At 34.0% G+C, this 19,891-nt stretch overlaps 3 protein-coding genes across 3 annotated transcripts; 1 reads left to right on the forward strand and 2 right to left on the reverse strand.

The window, feature by feature from the left end:
- Nucleotides 1-513: 513 nt before the first annotated feature.
- On the reverse strand, nucleotides 514-4,285 carry LOC121727228 (zinc finger protein 37-like). The gene is made up of 6 exons (XM_042114937.1): nucleotides 2,744-4,285; nucleotides 2,347-2,644; nucleotides 1,602-1,776; nucleotides 1,318-1,470; nucleotides 1,049-1,147; nucleotides 514-946 (listed from the first exon to the last, which is right to left on the reverse strand). The coding sequence occupies exons 1-6, from the start codon at nucleotides 4,212-4,214 to the stop codon at nucleotides 716-718; spliced, it is 2,427 nt and encodes an 808-aa protein (XP_041970871.1). The 5' UTR covers nucleotides 4,215-4,285; the 3' UTR covers nucleotides 514-715.
- Nucleotides 4,286-9,417: 5,132 nt separating this feature from the next.
- On the forward strand, nucleotides 9,418-12,203 carry LOC121727249 (uncharacterized protein C1orf198 homolog). Its single transcript, XM_042114965.1, has 3 exons — nucleotides 9,418-9,704; nucleotides 10,315-10,912; nucleotides 11,675-12,203. Exons 1-3 carry the CDS (start codon nucleotides 9,573-9,575, stop codon nucleotides 11,803-11,805), a joined length of 861 nt encoding a protein of 286 aa, XP_041970899.1. The 5' UTR covers nucleotides 9,418-9,572; the 3' UTR covers nucleotides 11,806-12,203.
- A 1,545-nt stretch (nucleotides 12,204-13,748) lies between these two features.
- Nucleotides 13,749-19,345, reverse strand: LOC121726856 (protein dj-1beta-like). The gene is made up of 6 exons (XM_042114460.1): nucleotides 19,167-19,345; nucleotides 18,456-18,561; nucleotides 18,174-18,293; nucleotides 17,763-17,877; nucleotides 17,541-17,683; nucleotides 13,749-14,055 (listed from the first exon to the last, which is right to left on the reverse strand). Exons 1-6 carry the CDS (start codon nucleotides 19,256-19,258, stop codon nucleotides 13,951-13,953), a joined length of 681 nt encoding a protein of 226 aa, XP_041970394.1. The 5' UTR covers nucleotides 19,259-19,345; the 3' UTR covers nucleotides 13,749-13,950.
- Between the last annotated feature and the right edge of the window lie 546 nt (nucleotides 19,346-19,891).

The following is a 19,891-nucleotide window of genomic DNA, read 5'->3' on the forward strand; positions in this document are numbered from 1 at the left end:
AAACAAAAAACTTACTACTAAATCAGAGAAGAATATTCTCTCAATTTAAGTTCTAACATCATTGAGATTACATACAATTATTAGAATCTAATGCATAATAACTACATTGTTTGGTTTATATGACATTATGAAAAAAAAAGTTCAATCGATTATTATACATACATATTTCGAGAGTCGAGACTGAGAACATGTACTTCGAGACAGTTCGAGAGTTTCGGACGACAAATTATAAGGGTATATACTATATAATAATTTGTTATGATGATGTCCCGATGATAGCTTGGAGCGGCTCCCCACCCAACCGCTTCTACGCCCCGCATGGCGATTACATAGATGATAAAATATAGATCTTACCAGATATTTTGCTAAAAGCAACCGATCGCAAAGTTGTCGCGCCATTAGTTGCTTAACTTTAGGTCTCTTTGGTGAGGTGAGGAGCGAGCGGGCGAACGGGGCGTGTCCCGTGTATGGGCGAACGTACTTACATTTTTAATAACTATTTTATTTTTTGAACACTTGTCTTTTAATAAATTAAGAAAATAAATACTATAACTCAAAATTTCAAACAATAATATGATTCTAAAAATTTTTTAAACCATTAAATTTACTATATCTATCAATCTAACTATAATTTTAGTGATATCACCAAGAATATTTTTTTTAGTTTCTAAAAATTTGCGCTATTTTCTAGTTGTGGACTCTGTATTTTTTATTCCTACTCACTCTCGGATTGAGATTTCTTCTTTCTTTTTCCTTTTGGGTGTACTTTGTAAACATGTTTCCTAAGGTCTTTTTGCTTCAAATACCTACAGGGGCATTGCTTACAGAGGAACTTGAAGTCTTCTGGGTTGCCATGGTTTCGCATTTCATGCCTGTCCCTGATTGCCTCAGAGATAAACGACCGATGACATATTGTACATTCGAACGGCTTAGATGTGCTGTGACTCTGAAATATTAAATTAAGTATTAACTTATTTGCACTGCATAAGGATTTGACATTAAGTACACACACAATCTACGGTACAATTTACTTTCAAATAATACTTACAACTTTTAAATGTCTTTTGAGCCCGGAGTTAGTTCCAAATGATGTTTTGCAGATTTCACATACAAAAGGTCTCTCATTACGGTGAGTCCTCTCGTGGGCCTGAAATAAATTTTTAACTATAAAATAACATTTTAATGCTATTTAAAGTAACAGGAAACAATAGGGAGCTGTGACTCTTATCATCACCAACATTAGACATATGCTGCCATCTATAGTTTCTGAACATTATCCATTTTCTACAACCAGTTTAATTACGAGTTTGGCCTTACCTGTAAATGATAAGACTCAAAGAAGCCCTTGCCGCAATATGTACATCTGAATGTAGCTCCCCGCAACATTCTATCATGCGTCTTACTATGTACATTTAAAAGAGCCGCAGAGCCAAACATCTTGGGACATCGGGGACAAGCATGTGTTTTTTCCTATGAAATAAATAAGGGATTAAATTTTTTAATCATAACCACAAACACAACTATAATTAAAATTGTTATATTATAATAGTAAAGTAAATAAAAAGTTTAATAGAAGCTAGACCTCATAAAAAATGAATTACCAGATGAGTGTCCCGGTGTTTAGCCAAGGAATGTGAGTATTTAAACCTTTTTGGACACTCTGGACATTGGTAGCCTGACTCTCCCGCATGTGTGAGGTGATGATCTCTCAGAGCATTCCACCCAACTAACACCTTGCCGCAAATTTTACACTCCCGATTCTTATTTGGATGATACCTGAAATAAATTTAAATATTTTCAATATAGGAACTTGGTTTTGTTATTTATACCTCGATTGTGAGAATCGCAGACACAATAGATATTCAATTTTTATGCGGCAGCCGGGTGCCGATTGGGGATTGATGGGTTAACTATCATTTGTATCTTCTATTACGATATTTTTATAATATTAATCTTAACATCCCTTTACTGATATACAGCTAATATTGAAAAATATAAAAAGACGAACATATAACCGATAAATTACTTGATTTATAAAGGTCATACAAAAATATTATGTAACATAGCTTTGTAAGTTTTGTATAAGAATTATGGGTCTACCAGAATCTGATGGCAAAAAGTAAGAAAAGAAATTGACTCTAGCAATACCGGGGTAATTGGAATAAAACATTTTTATCCTTTTTTTTGCCTTATAGTATCTAATTGTGTGAGAAACATGCAAATATAAGTAAAAATTTATCCAATAATCAATGATCAAGGAAAATCTGCCATCAAAATTTGCCATCAGATCCTGGTAGACCTATATAAATTGTGTCACAAACCTACAGATAGTGACAGTCTATTTACCTCTGTTGGTGATTTCTCAAACTTGATTTTTTACAAAAAACTTTATCACAGTCTTTACAGTTATAATTCTTGCCCTCTGTGCTCTCTGCCTCTGTGACTTCGTCTTTTTTAATTCTTTCTAAAACTCTCGCCTCTCTCTGCAACTGCTTTCTCATCTCTTTGGCTTTCTGCATCTCCTCTCTCTTTTCATTCGTCAATCCAAAAGAATGCCACTTGACATGGACAAGAAATCTTTTTGGGTGATTAAAACATAAATTACAATAGGGGCATTCGAAATACTCCAGATTACTAAAGTTACCTGAAATTGATATAGTAAAAACATCAAACTTTCCTAAAAATTAGACTTTCATGTTTTGAAATGGACTTGATCTTAATAAATTTTATTTGAATTGCTTACCATTTTTTATTGCTTCCTTAGCAATGTTTATACTCTGTTCTGTCTCATGGACCTTAAAATTTTCTGTGCTGTCTTTTTTAACACCAGAGCTATCTCTGAGGAATGGGTAGAGGTATTGTATGTCTAAATCGGGATCTATCTCTATTTTAACTACAACATCTTTGTCTTTCATCTCATCATCGGAACCTTCAGAGCTATCACTTTCCATTGGAAGTTCTTGCTTTACAATTAATGGTTGATTTTTATGGATTTCCATATTTTCTACATCTTTCTTTTGACTCACTATACTCTCACATGTACTAATATTACTTACATCATCATCACTTCGGAATATTTGTTCAATTTTGGAATTGGAATCATCATAGCTTTTATCACTTAATCTAGAATTATCATCTATTTTATCATGATCCTTCCTGAGGGTTATTTCCTCTTTATCTGTACTGCATGCAATTGCTTTAGTTTGTTGGACTTCTATTTCCTTCTGCCGAGCTATAGTTGTTTGATTTAGAATATCTTCTATCATTTTAACAGTATTTGCAAGATTTCTACGTCTCGCTTGATCCATAGGCAGTTTTTCAGCACCTTCAACAGAATTGTGCTCAGGTTTTTGATATTTTGTAGATAGATCTAAATTTTGATCAGTGTAAGAGATTTTTTCCTCTGGAAGTGTATTAGAAACTTTATTGTAGTGACAATTTTCTGTAAAATTATCAGACTTTTCTGATATTATGCTGTTGGTGTACTGCTTACAATTAAGATCCAAGTTACCATGATTAAAGGGCTGTGTTGTATCAAAGTTCCTTGATTCATGTGTTTTAGACAACTTTTCACAGTTTTTTTGCACATTGGTACGCAAATCGATTTGTTGTAAGCTTTCTGCTGGTTTTTGAAGCTTTTGAACTTCAAGTTGAACATCAGAATACTGTCTAGTTTGAGGCTGTTTTTGTTGCTTCAGTCTTAAATCCAAATTGTGATCAAAATATTGATTAAAACCATTTATTGCGTGGTTGTAATGTTGGTAACTCTCCATTCCGAAGTGTTTGTATTGTTTTGAATAAACTTGAGGGATGTTTAGCATGTTTCTGCTGTAACTATTAGATACATCACTTTGAGATTGTAATTTTTTATCATAGTACCCATGAGCAGAAATATCATTTTGAGTGTTAAGGGTCATTGGCAAGGGGTTCTGCTGCCAAGAATCCTGTAAGGCATTTTGCGACATCAAATTCTGTTGATAGCTGACCTGGTTAAAATTATGAAATGGACTTATGGTTGAGTTCATGTTTAGTCCGTAATTGACATAGTCTGGTAGGTGAAATGCATTCGTCGGATGAGGCAATGGTTGAGAGATTTTGCTTAGATTATTTAAATTGTTTTCAACACTCATATTCTGTCCACTCATAATGGTCATATTTGCTTGAGGATTTACTGACACTTCATTAGGGCCAAAAGGCCCATTATTTTGTAACATGCTTGAGTTTAAATTACATAAAAACACTTTTTAATTTCCAAATTAAATCTTGTAGAATTATACAAAAGTAATAAAAATTACAGTTTTGACAAATATATATTTTTTTTTTGTTAATTCGTCCCGGTCGGGACAGGGACAAATATATATATTTTTTTACACTGATGAGTGATGATAATGTCAGTACCATAGATAAAGTATTATAGTACCTCAATGGTCAGTACACTCCTCTATCTATGCTAGAGAGCATAAACTTATAATGCATAGACCAACAAAGAGTGCGAGAGAGAAGAAAATCCTTTATGGAATTATAACAAGATGAAAAGAGAGAAGCAGTCTAATGAAAATTGTAACAACTTTTATTTAACAGGTCGTCAAAAGTCGTCAATCGTTTTTATGCCCTTTCGGTATTTGCAATTTGTTATTTAAATCGTATGTTATTTTCAACAAATACTATTATATATAACAATAATAACTTGTGCTGTGAGTGATTGCAGTGTAAATCATAGGAATAATCCTGAAAAATATACATTTCACCCGTAATTAATCTTCATGTCCTAATTGCTACGATGTGTTTATTGCTAATGCTTGAATCAAATTTATCGATATGCTTATCGATATTTTACAATAACATAAAACTAAAATAAAAATCATTTACCTTTATATTTATCACCTTAAAAAGGACATATTATCTTATTTTAACGATTATTTTTAAGTAATAATTATCTTTTGACATACCTAGTATAAAATCAAGGTTTCACAGATCAGTCACTTGAATCTAATACTCATTGAATGCAGCTTTCAATAATATAATAGACAGTAATTCTCTGACAGAATAGGTATAAGTGCAACTTATATTATACTTAATAGGACTGGTACCGACTTCAAAATTATGAAGATTGAGAACAGAAATACTAAATACAGAATAAGGATTATTTAATACTTTTTAGTTCATTTAAGTATAATATTACTATTGTCTTTACCTTCAAATCGGTTCACAAACGGCGGAGTAATCGTTGAACATAAATAAAAAATATTATATCCACAGCCGAACGTCTAACCTCCTCCTTAAAGTCGGTTAAAAATGATTGTAATAAAAAGTATTAGGGAGTGCCTCCGCTGCCGGCGCCGGTTGCCAAAATGGCTGCCGGCGCCGTTTTCCGAACTCCGAAGTTTGCCGAAGTCACGCGATGTTTGCCGAATAGGCTCCCGGCGCCTATTCGGCAAACATCGCTTGTCAAACAGAATAATGATCAAAAACATCAGACTTGAGCTAAATGACTATGAAAAGTACAAATAATAAGGTCATAATAATTGTAAGGATGCATAATTATTTTAATCCTTCGATCGGGGATTCTCGGAAATGCTATTTTATTCTATTAATGTCGCGATCACCGGTGCTCGTATGGGGCTTGAATCTTGGATGGGTTAATGGTGGTGATGATGAAGATGCTGATATATTATGTGATCTGCATAGTAGCATTTAAAGACAATATCTTTGCTTCTTTAAACAACGCTGAAACTCTCTAACATGTATAAAATATCCACAGCCGAACAAATAGGTACCAAACCTTCACCTTTACAAGTCGAATATATAAATTGAGATTATAATTAAAATTTATTTTTCAAATTTGTGTATCGGCACTGGAACCTAGCGCTTTACGCATTATCACAGGCTCCCATTTTGAGTGCCAGCGCCAGCAGTCGTTGTTTTATGTCTCGGCTGCCGGCAGTATACTTACCGTAGTTCCCATTACTGATATTTTTGGGGCCGGCGCCGGCAGCGGAGGCACTCCCAAAAGTATTATGATATTTAATGATAATATGTATTTAATTTAAGAATAAAATATAATATACTATGTGTGTTGTTTACTTTCAACGTTTACTTTCAATGCAGCAATGTAAGGGCTGATTAACCAGATAGATTTTACCTGAGTAATAAATAAGTAACTTTATAATGTGTTATGTGTATATTATTAACCCCTATAAGAACCTCATGTCATAAGTCATAACATATCCGACGAATGACGATTGAAAAATCATTCCAAACGAAAATGTGTATCTACTTTTCAATCGTCACCTTTTTTGCCAATTAAAATTTATGATACCTAATTTGAAATACAAAATCTGTCAAAGTTGCATATTATTTATTTCTTATAGAAACTCAGGTAAAATAACTCGAACGGACTAAACTATCGATAGCAAAATACTATACTATCGATAGTAAAATATACATCACTAGCACACGCACACATTGATAGATCAAAAATGGTCACGCATTTTCGGGTTGTCAGGTGGTCTATACGACAGTATATTATAAGTTTATGCTAGAGAGAGAGAGATGGAAGAAAGTAGAAACCATGGTAGAAACATGGTAGAAACCTATATATATATATATAAAGATATAATATAGGTTTCTACCTGTGTAATTAAGGGTCGCACCATTTCTAATATTTCGTTGCAAGAATTATCATCCATTCTAAAATAATTGAGAAAATCATCAGAGTCAGTATTTTTGAAATGATTAAGTGGCTCTACGTTTTTCTTTCTTTTAGACACCGTTTCATCTGCAGCGTAGCTAGCACGGGGTTTCCCAGTCGATTCTTCGGAAGAAAGTAATGGCAGTTTCTTTCCCATGTCTACATATCTTATTCCCGAGCATGGCCCCACCCATCGACTTCAGTTTCAGTGGACAAAGACAAGAAACTCTTTCCATAGCAACCAAAGCAACGGCAATTATTAATTTTTTGACATTTAGTTTCTTGGTTCTTTTTTTTTAATTATGGCACCTCGGCTATAAAACCATGGCCAGTTCAAAAAATCGACGTGTAGCAACCTTGTCTATAGCCGGAATTATAGTTTTGATCTACCAAAATACGAATAATTAAAACTAAGGAACTTTATTATTCGTAGTTTGTAGATCAAAACTATAATTCCGGCTATAGACAGGGTTGCTATACATCGATTTTTTGAATTTGCCGCCATTTATTCGACACTGGCCATGGTTTTATAGCCAAGTGCCATAATAAAAATAAAAACAGAATCAAGAAACTAAATGTCAAAAGCGGATCGTCATGCTTGACATATAGATTTTCAAAAGCGAAAGATATCGAGATACGAAAGAAACTTTTACTCCAATGTTTTTCCGGTAAAACTGTCAAAATTTAGTTTCTTTCGTTTGTCTACGTGCTTGTGCTAGCTATGCAGGTGGGTTAACTTTCGAACAAAAAAAAATTGGGTTCCAAATTTAAACGTAGCAACTAAATTAAGTTGGATAATCTGTGCAATTTTTAAGCAAGATCGACTGTGATTGGTTGATAAAAAAGACGAAGAAGAAGTTTAAAACTCTAAGTTCGATTTTCAGTTAGTGAAAATTATTTTGTAGCAACTCTTTCAAAAATTGTAAATTAGTGGATTAATTATTGAAAAACAAAAGGTAAGCCATTGTAAAATGTAAATATAACCGTAAATTGATAAATTGAAGCAAAACATAACTATGTCATACTGTGTTCTAATACAAAGTATGTCATAGTGATTATTTGCATATTTGTATAATAATTTACAACATAAACTATAATAATATGAAAAAGATAGATTATTATTTCATGGAAAATATTATAATGTATCAGTATGTATGCAGTTAATTTCGAAAATGTTGAAATGTGTCTATTGATTTGTTGTAGTAATTAATTGCACGTTAAGGTTATGAACTATAATAATTTATGTATGGAAATGTAGTAATTGAAAAACTTTTCATTAATTTCAGATTTTTAGGTCCCTGTACTAGTTTGCAACATTTTAGTCTGCAGGCAATGGTTGTTAAGAAGATTTAAGGAGGAGAAGGAAGGTATGGGATTATGAGAGGTGCGGCCACTAAGGGAAAATCCTCTGATCAAGTGAGGTGGTATACAGCTGGCCTGAGCCCACGCGATATATTTCAGCTGTCGTATGTACAGGATGTAACAAAACAAAGTAATAATACTTATGTGTGTATGTATAAAGATGCGCGTCCACTGGATCGGAATCGGAGCGTAAGCAGCGGACGGATTTGTTGCCTAAACCTTGTGGATTAAATCTGTTTTATTGTTTTGTGTTTATTTAGCTATGTACAATCATTTTTATTGAAATAAAACATTTATTTGAGCTCATTTCTTTTTTTTTTAATTTTTGGCATGTTTAGAGTGGAAGGTTTTGCACTTAAAAATTTTAACTTTAGTTTCAATTTAAAAAAATAATAAATGTTAATTTTTTTTCTTCTAAGTCCGACCTCTTGTTCAGAAAGTGAAGAAATTAAAAAGTGGCAACATCGTAGTGTCATCCCTTTCAAATCAATCAGAAAAAAGGGATGAAACTACGATGTTGACAGTTTTTAATTTCTTCACTTTCTTGACCGACTATACACGGTTGATTTTTGTTCCAACCCTACCAAGGTGACGTCTGTTGGTGGTTGGAACTTGGAACCGATCGTGTGTATACGGCTTTTTATTGCTCAACTGTCTATCAAACCAGTGTTGCCAGATCAGGGGATTCCCCCCTAGATTTAGGGGGTTTTCGACCAAGTTAGGGGCAAAATAGAGAGAAAAAATATTTAGGGGATTTTTTAGGGGAAATTCAAAATACACATCAAATACAGTTTTTTTTGCCAAATATCACGTTCCTAATACTTTTTAACCATCTTTAAATTACTTGAGCACCACAACAACTAATCGAGATCGAGATTCGAGATATTGAAAAGATGAATACAGTTCGATAGGGCTTTAAATGAATATGTCAATTATGTCAATGGGCGCTGCTGGTAAAGTAGAACTGTCAAAAATGACGTTTTTGTATGATAGAAGCGTTAGTTCCTGTTCTCGCCACGTTCATATAAAGCCTTGTCGAGCTGTAATAAAGTTTAGTAATATATTTTTATTGAATATTAAAAGAAAAAGTAATCTAGGGGATTTCTAGGGGGAAATCAAATTAATTCAGGGGTACGGCGCCGAGACCATCTGGCAACACTGTATCAAACGTCAGGAATGTCAATGGCCGGTTGACAGTTTCTTTAGTACAGGCGTGTTCCTGAACACTGGGCAGTTACAAACGCTGTGATCTAAAGAAATTGTATTAGCTACCGTGACATCTAATTGCTTTGGTCGAGCTGCCAATCAAACTGTATGTAGTTGAAAACACAAGTTGATAAATTGATCGAAACTCCAAAATCTCAGCATTCTGTATTTACCAAAGCAATATGTAAATGTAAATACAGAGAATGGCAAATAATGGTATTTTAAGTGTCCAGTAGTCGTTATTTGTTGTTTAATATTGATATTGTAATTTTACCGAGTAGTAGTTCCACGAGCAGAAAAAAGGTTGCTCGATATGGCGTTGAGCGCCGCCGCTGAGGAGTATTTTCGTACGTTAAACCCTATCGCCGCAAAAATTCATGAAGATATAACTGATGCTAAGACCTCTTACGAAAATATTTGGGATACACTAACAGAAAAAGAAAGGGTATGTATCGTCTTGTAAACATTTAGGTACCTTTATCCTCTTCATTGGCATAAGCTGTAATGGAACTTTGGTTCATAATGAATCATAGTACGAACAGAGTAGACAGAATGATAGAGTATGCCGACTTAGTTGAAATTTTTAAATTTGACGTATTATGACGAAAATCGTCGCTAGGGTTGTTAACTTGTCACCTACGAATTTAAAACGATGACATATTAGCTGGACGTGTTCCTCTTTGGTCGTATTGTTGTTTATGTTTTGGCACATGCGATTAAAATTGACAGAATCTAATTTTGAAATCTTTATTTTAAATATTTAAAAATAAATTATATCAGCCAGCGCGAGGCACATTCCGTTCATAATCCTAGTGAAACCCGACGAATTTGACAGATATTGAAACCTGTCCGTCTCTTTGCAGTCAAACTACTGGTCGTTATGTCTATTTTGGTACGAAGGCGTTTTGACTTACCGTAATAGTATGTACTTATATGGTACTTATTATGATTCATATTTGTTATCTTTTTCTTTTGCCTTTCTTTTCTCTTTGATTTTAACATGTTACTTACCATTTTAGTAATTTAAGTAATCACTTATTGCTAAATTGTTTTAGGCTGAAATTATTGATGAGTCAATAATTAAACCAGATATAGTACTGAAGTATGCTCTCTTGGATTCTTTGGACTTTGATTTAAATGATCCTCCCGTTCGTAAGGATGATTTGATGTCATTTTTTGGCAGAGAACACGGAATAAGATTGATCCAAGATGAAAATATTTCATATAGAGATGAATACTCAGCACCATTCTTGTATCAAACCAAAAGTCAACTAAATTTATGTGTCCTCAGTGAGCATAGGGCACCAAAAGAGACCAAATGTACTTCCCCACCTCCTATCATGACTGAGCTCGCATTATCTCATTCCAAAGTTGTAAATGAACTAAAAAATGCATTGAAATCTCATGATGTCCTAAAACCAACGAGTAAAGAATCTCATGACAGAGAAGTAACATCTCCAACCAGTTTTCTGAGCAAATTCATTGGAAACTTTCAAAAGAAGGATGAAGAAAAGGAGTGTCTGGTGCCCACCTTACCACAGGGACAGATTGTGGCGTCTTCCGAAAATTTCTTTAAAACTAATTTCAAGAGCCCACCAAGTGACAGTAAATTTGAAAAGAGTTACAGAAGTAGTATTGTGAAGTCGAGTAATGGTAAAAGTTAAATTTATTATAATACACCTTAGTCTTAAAGTTCACATTACATTTAATTTATTATTGATCTACTTATGTTTTTTTGGTTTTTTAAAGCTAATGGCAAATTAATAATTACTCAATTATTTTGTCATTTTTATAATAAAAAAATAATTGAAATAAGTAAGCCATACATTTAAATATTAAGATTAATAATTATTAATAATTGGCATGAATGAATATTTAAATAAAGAATAAAATCTTTATTTAAATGTTCATTCATGCCAATTGCTTTTTCCTACACAATTATTATGTTAACAACTAGCATTGACTAGAAATTATAAAAATTAGTATTCACATGATGTCATACATAATACATTGTATTACAAATACAGGAAACAATGTAATAACGATCGGATGGCGCGTAATTGGAATAACAAATATAACGCAATCGCACATCCTATTAACATATTGTGTTGTGTGCACTTAGATTAACATGCTTAAACAGTTATTATGCCTAGTCTATACACTTTAAAATTTAAAAGTGTATAAAAATTGTATGGTGCACAATGCACATGATTGGACCTATCTCTTCAGATGCATGCAAGAGCTAGATATAAAAGTATATCTATCATAATAGTACTACTACTACTAGACTTTGCTTCTACATGTTGTGTGCAAACTTCTTGCGTCTCAAGTTTGCATGCAATGCCTAAAATATGCTTTTATAAATTATTATTCCTATTATAAAAATTATTACTTATTAGTTTTATTTCATTTCAGACCTTTCCGAAGAGAACAGAGGACTCCTTTCATCAAGCCAAGCATCATCAGGAACTGATTTCCAATCTACTGAGACATTGACTGAATCAACCTTGCCAAAGACTGGATACGATTTTCTAGATAATTGGTAATATAAAGTATTGGTAGTATACAGTATGACAAGTTCATAGGGGATGAAGATATTTATAATTTTTTATGAGTATACTCTGGTAGGAATCTCATAGGGTAAATATGCATTATTCATAATACTGTAAGATCTCAGTATTTTCACAAGTATTGTGTATACTTACAGACTATAATATTATAGTATTAAATTTAAAATATTGTAGGCCCATTAAGTATTTGTATTATGTGTACGGCATTTTATGTAAGTGTTCAGCGTGCGTTATTACTTATTGTATAAGGGCTCCATTCCACCGCGGCTCACGGAGAGGCTACGCACGTGCGTCAAGCTTCGCTTTGTAAGAAAATATATGTTACAGTGTCCACTGCAACCCACGGACACGCTACGCACGAATTGACTCACGTAGCTTGCTCAAATATGGTGCACACGTAGCTCAACGCTGGCCACGCTACGCATGCTATAGATCAGTTAACTAAAGCTGGCACGTTCACAGCGCTCACACTTACGCGATTTCACTATACAGTATGTTTAAAATATAATATGTTTGCATCATGATAAAAATTATCGTATGTGTACGATAATTATCGTACGGTTCCGAACCCTGGCCGTGCGCCGATCATACGTTACCGACTTGTAACATCACGCCTTATTTATAAACAGTAGCATAAGATAAATAATAACTGTCCCCTTCACGCTCATAAGATAGACCGCGCGCGAGAGAGACGGGCAGACTTTTTATGATGCGTATGCAGTACGACGTCACGCCACGCGCTTATTCACAGACACTACACAAGCGCAATGTTTAATTGTGTTGATCGTGCCAGCTCTTGTTAACTGACCTGTATGCACGATATACACGGAAGCGTGTACATAGGCGAAATAAATCCGTGCACGTCCACGCGTGGCCGTGCACAGCGTGCGCCGCGGTGGAACGGAGCCTTAAACTTAAAGGAGTACACGCAGATATTAAAAAACTTATTGCTATGAATGATATTATCACCGCCTAGTGCCTACCTTTGAGGCAGAGATATTTATGACTAAGTACTCATCTACTATTAAATGTTCTAAGTTTCAATAAAAACACAGAAAATAAAAATAATTAAGTACTGGTACGGTACTGGAAATACACGAAATATTGTACTCAAGTAGGTGTAGACTGTATTAATAAAAGTTTAGAATTCTGGATCTCAAAATATTATACACTATATTTATACTAATATTATAATTCTGCAGAGTTTGTTTGTTTGTTTGTTTGAACGCGCTAATCTTAGGAACTACTGGTCCGATTTGAAAAATTATTTCAGTGTTAGATAGCATATTTATCGAGGAAGGCTATAGGCTATATTTTATCACGCTCAGACTAATAAGAGCAAAGAAATAGGGGAAAATGTGGAAAAAACAGAGGGAAATTATTTGAAATTGCTTATTATCTTAAGAACTACTGGAGCAATTTTTATGTTATTTGACAAACATGAAGAATAGACCACGTGAAGGGACAAAGGCTATTTTTTGCGGAAAAATTTACGGTTGCGTGAAATCCCTAAATAACGCAAGCAAAGCCGCGCGGAATATCTATATAATATAATAAAATCGTAGGAAAGTCAATTCTGTACATTGAATATTTTTGTACAATAAATAATACTTGGGATGTGATCTACTATGCTAACGCGGACGAATTCGCGGGCAACAGCTAGTAGCAAATACATTTATAGTAGCAATACTTTTAACATAAGCCTTACCTACCAATAGCCTTTGGGCCACTCTAAACCAGCTCGAAGTTTCTATACCTATGTTTTTCTAAGTTTTTTACTCTTTAGTCTTTTTTAGAATCATAATATTTTTTTCTATAAAAATTAAGATAATAATTTATTGTGTTGAATATTTTGATGCATGCATTTATTTACACACTGTATTTTGTGCTTTAATTATGTTGTAATAATAAAAGAAATATAATATAAATAGTAAATCTTTATTTCTGCTTATCGTGAAATTACATTTCACTTTTAATAATTATTCAGCAAAACTTTTCAATATTTTATTTTACAAACTACAGACTGGTTGTGAGTAAACTTATATTATGAGCCCAAATCGTTTGAAATATTTTTTCGTATTTATAACATCCAACCATTGTTTTTCCCAAGGTAATAAAACACTAGTAACCAGAAATGAGCATGCCCTTCTCAACTTGATCAGCCTTATCCTTACCAGTCAACATCTCAATCAACTTCAGTCCAAACCAGTAAGCTGTACCTGGACCCTGAAATTAAAAAAAAACAACTGTCAGGTAAAAACAGTATTTCGGTCTTAACCTTTTCTTATTTCTAAGGGGGATATTAGATATTGGATCCGAGATCATTGAGTCAATGATATTGGATAATGTAATATAGACATATGATTCATTTCTTCCTTGATCATAGATTTTCTGACATTTGCTGAGAGATTGGATCCAATACGGTCATAGAAATAGGTGTTGCCAGTTATTTAATATGAAAAAGAGTTTTTAATTTCTTGTTCGTAAATATGTTTCAAATAATGTAATGTAATTATTTATCTAATTATATACGAGGGCTGCTATTTATGTATCCGGAACTGGCCACTTACAAGAACAATATTTAAAAAGTAATTACAACATTTGAAAATAGAACTCTTTGGTTGAAGAATACATTTTGTTTCATGTGACTGTCAATTATTTTTCCATTGTGGCGTCATTTTGAAAATTGCGTGTCTTCATTTGCCATGGATTTAACGCGTGAACATTTTCGTGCAATGATTTACTACGATTTTCGGCGTGGGCTAAATCAACAACAGTGCTTTATTCAACTCACCGCAACTTTTGGAGATGAAGCACCATCAAAAACCACTGTTTATCACTGGTACAGTGAGTTTAATCGTGGGCGGTCTATGCTCACGGATGAAAATAAAGAAGGTCGCCCAAAAACAGCTGTTGTCCCACAAAATATAGATGCTGTGCGGGAACTAATAATGCGTGATCGTCATGTTACATATCGCGAGATAGAGGCGTCCTTAGGCATAAGTATGACGAGCATACATAAGATATTACACGAACATTTGGCAGTAAAAAAAAATATGTTCGCGTTGGATTCCGCACAACTTGACAATCGATAAAAACGGGCTCGTGTCGATTGGTGCAAAAAAATGATAAAAAAATACAACCGTGGTACGTCAAAAGCCGTTTATAATATCTACACAGGTGATGAATCTTGGATCTATGCATATGACCCCGAAACTAAACAACAGTCAACGGTGTGGGTGTTCCAAGATGAGCCGAAACCAACAAAAGTTACTCGTGCAAAAAGTACTTTGAAGCAAATGGTCGCCTGTTTTTTTGGAATTAATGTTAATTCTGAATGGTATACGACCATTTGTTTACCCGAAGTCTTTGAAGAAATAAGAAAGGACAACCGACAACGCAGAATCATATTACATCACGACAATGCTAGCTGTCACACCTCAGATGAAACAACTCAGTTTTTGGAGGGTCAAAAGATCGAATTGACTGGTCATCCGCCGTACAGCCCTGATTTGGCACCTAACGATTTCTTTTTATTTCCATACGCGAAGAACAAATTACGTGGTCAACGTTTTTCGAGCCGCGAAGAGGCTGTTGATGCGTTCAAAATGCACGTTTTGGAGATACCTCAATCAGAATGGAAAAAGTGCTATGAAAATTGGTTCCAGCGTATGCAAAAGTGTGTCGATCATCGCGGCGAATATTTTGAAAAGCAATAAAACCATATTAAATGATATATGTTTGTTTCTTTTTTTAATTCCGGATACATAAATAGCAGCCCTCGTACTTGGATAATCTTGCTGAAATGACAAAAAACAAGCCATATTAAAAATGACGATGTCTTTTGACAGACCGAATTCTCCGAGATCTAGTAACCCTGACGTCAATACCTGTCAGCGTGAGCGCTCTCCATTGGCTATTGAAACCACATATGACGTAAAATAGGATCAATGAAATATGATAATGTAATATACAGATATGATCAAATGATTATATATATTGGATCCTTTATATGATCATAGAAATGATCCAATATAAATGATAATGTAATACCCCCCTAACTTATTGTCATACAATAATTATTATTTCTTTTCATAGTATGAAATGAAGTTACTGCTGTGTACAGTATTAGGTAAGTCATAGAATTAGAACGTTAGAAAAGGCATTCCATACAACCGTCAGCGCGAAAATGTGTCACCCTCGAAATGAGTGAGCTCACTCATCTGAGAGCAGAGTGCCTTAGGACGCGGTGACAGCCGGACGTGTTTAATTCATTGATTACCGCGTTATTTTTCGCTACATTTCGCTCCAGAATGCCGTCGTGTGCCTTCCGACAGTGCAGTAACACGAGGAGTACAAATAAAGCCAAAGGTGTAATATTTCACACGTTATTACTAAGATTTTATTAATATTTAAATTATTGTCTTCCATTTTAAGAGAAAAATCAAAGCGAAGCGTAAAATGAGCGAAAGAGCAAGTAGTATTATGATATTACTGTAAGACAAAAAAGGACGACAATATTTTCTCGATTCGATTAAAGCGTAAAATGAGCGAAAGAGAAAGTAATATATGCTATTACTGTAACACAAAAAAGGACGACAATATTTTCTCGATACACATTTTGCATGCAAAACATTGCTACAGTTTGACGGCATACGTCGTATCTAAGTATTTTGATATCGTTGAGGTAAGTAACATCTTTTGAAATAAGTATGTGGCAGACTTATTTGCAGTACTTTTTTCAATATAAAAAACCATAAAATTAAATGAAGAAATTAAAAAAAAAATCCCCGCCAAAAATAAGTAATGAAATAATATTCACTGACTTTAAATAATTCCTAAAGCTGGGTATCCACTAGAGGTAGAGGCAGCCTCGGGCTGAGCAGCCTCACCCCGAGCCTGCCGCGACACGCGGAAAGTTAATGCGTCTCCACTTGAGCTCACGAAAATACCTTTGAGGGGCAAGCCTCGAACCTGAGCTGAAATTTCCTCAGTATTTCTTTTACCACCATGTGTGACAGACGTAAAGTTGCTGCAGCATTGGTAGTTATAATATCTGTATATTATAACTACCAATGTAAAATACAAGGAAAAAATGTGAGAAACGAAAGCGACGTTGGTGGATAAGGGAACTATATCGTCAGCGAAATGATCGTAATATACAGTTGTTTTCGGATATGGCCTTTGAAGGTGTAGAAGATGATTTGGTGAAGTTGGATCCCACAATAGGGATGATGACAAGGTCAAAGATTAGCAAATTTTGTTAATAAAATAAAGAAATCACGGTAAAAAATAAGTGTTCCCAAAATTTCAGCTTGATAGCATTTGTATTTTTTGCGTGTGACACACGTGCGTAGCCTCTCCATGCGCCGCGGTGGAATGGAGCCCTTACAGTAACATCTTGTATATATTTGATAAGTGTCACGAACTAGAATGCAAAATATAAAACCCATCAAACCACTACAAGTTGCTAATCGGCCTATCACAAACCAGATAAACCGTGATATTTCAGCAATGAGCAGGCTGATGATGGTGAACTATAGCTAAGAACAATCTCAATCATGTCAGCTTTCAAACAAAAAAAACTAGATCAAAATCGGTCCACCCGTTTGGATGCAATGTCTATGATGCCACAGACAGACAGACACGTCAAACTTATAATACCCCTCTTTTGGTCAGGGGTTAAAAAACTAATTATAGAAATAACTCACTCGGCTAGTTACAATATTGCCATCTACAACCACCCTCTCACCCTCCACATATTGATAGTCAGCAGAGATCTTGTCTTTGGTGGTTGGATATGAAGTAATTTTTTTGCCCTTGGCAACACCATGGGCTACAAAAGCTGTAGGGGCTGTAAGAAAAAATTAAGGTCATTAAAAAGATTAAAAAAACCATACCATACTGATACTACTTAGTAATAAACAACAAACCTGCACAAATAGCTGCAACAATTTTCCCACCACTCTCATGGTCTTTCAGAACAGCTGCTACTACACTTGATTTGCAAAACCGCTCAGATCCTTCTAGCCCTCCAGGTAAAATAACCTGGAAAATATAGCCACTATTTGTAAATTATGTTTGTAATAATAATTGTATGACCAAAGAATATTTATTGAGCTACAGAAATAAGTTATATAGAATGTCTTCAGGGTAGCAAATGTATTTGTTTTTAATTTAAATGCATATTATGACATCAGTCATTTTACCAATAGTAGTAAACATATTATTGATTATTAACTATAATTTTTTTATGTTTTGTCTTCGCTTTCATTATAACACAGAATGAGAGAAATAATATGATAGAGAATAGAGGTAGCATGGTAAAGAAATAATTGACATACCGCATCATATTGAGATTTTTCAGCTAATGCATCAGTAAGCGACTTATCAGGCACCAGAGTAACCTGTCTCGAGCATAACACTGGTGCGTTCCCATCTAAACCCGCCACAGTAACAGTCACCTAGAATTTGTGATTTTAGTTAGTATTGGGAAGAGATAAAACATTTAAATATACAATATTCAATTAGAAAAAAATATTTTTTACAACGGATATAAGTACATACTAGTAAATGACCTATTTAACACACAACTTTTTTTTTACACAAAAATTAAACACACTCACCCCTCCCCTTCTTAGCATGTCTACAGTTATGACTGTCTCCATTTCCTCACTTCCTTGAGCCAAAATAACTAGAGCTGACTTGGACATTACTGCAGCTGCTAAATTTCTAAAAAGAAAAAAGATTACCACCATTTACCACCTATAGTTCTTAGTAATACTAACACAATATTATTATCTTGTGATTAGCTGCAGTTACCTATCTCATATTATTATATGCTGTACATATATAATATGATTTATCCATACTAATAATATAAATTTGAAAGTGTCTGTCTGTCTATTAGCTCTTCATGACCGAACTGTTAGGACTCAAAGTCTCCATAACAAATAGGAAAGGACATAGGATACTTTTCATCCCAGAAAAATGTATGGTTCTCGTATGATAAACGTATTTTGGCGCAACGGAGGTGCGGGCGTCATTTAGCAATATTATAAATTATAACATACTTGTGCATTACCAGTTACCACCCTTTGAAAATAATAATTGGATTGGCCGGTTGACTAGAGACAATGATATTATATTAATAAAGACAATTATTATTAGTACCATAGACTTATAATATACTGTCGTATTAGTACCGACAATAATAATTATTTATTTATAACCGGCTCCGGGCATGTACATGTTTGTAATGTGTAGGGCACAGATTACTAGTATATATTTGTGTAGGGTATTTAGGGTATTCCTATTGTGTCTACATTTTATCATACCTGTTTTGATGCAAATCAGGCTTGGTGAGTACGAATCCTTTTAATGATAAACGCTGAAAACATAAGCTAATTTTACGCAAACAAATCGACATATATAACACAGATGAATTTTAAATGTAGCAAGCTAATTTAGAACTAAAAAACTCAAAAAGGTCATTTCGTTCGCAAACTTGAAATTGTAAACCACAGATGATTAATAGTAAACGTCAATTTGATTTTTTTTTTTTATGGCGTGCAATTTTGAAATTTAGAAATGTCAATTTAGTACCTTCCTCCTCATCCACTTTTATTTATTGCCGAAGGAATTGCCAGCAACTTGGTGGACACAGGCAGGGACAGAATACGTTATCAAAAATTTAACGTTAAATTTACCAATTTTACATTCGTTCCGTTATCGTTACTAACAAATTACCGCTACTTTTTTGATATCGTTAAAAAGTATCCCACCAAAAACATTTTCATGTAAAAATGTTGCCAAGATGAGAACATAACAATATAGTTTGCCGTGTCAAAAAGTAGTGAGATCTCATGTAGAGCCGAGTAATAATATTATAATGTGTCAGCTACACGAGAAGAATCCAAAAACTCTACACATTAGTCAAAATCGGTGGCCGTTATGTCCTACTTAGTAGGACATAACAAAGGACGTCTGCATATTTCATGTAATAAAAATGTTAATAAAGGTTTTTATACAACATTTAATGCTAAACATTGTTGAGTTCTGT

This window comes from Aricia agestis, chromosome 5, assembly GCF_905147365.1.
Source record: "Aricia agestis chromosome 5, ilAriAges1.1, whole genome shotgun sequence".
Classification (NCBI taxonomy): Eukaryota; Metazoa; Arthropoda; class Insecta; order Lepidoptera; family Lycaenidae; genus Aricia; species Aricia agestis.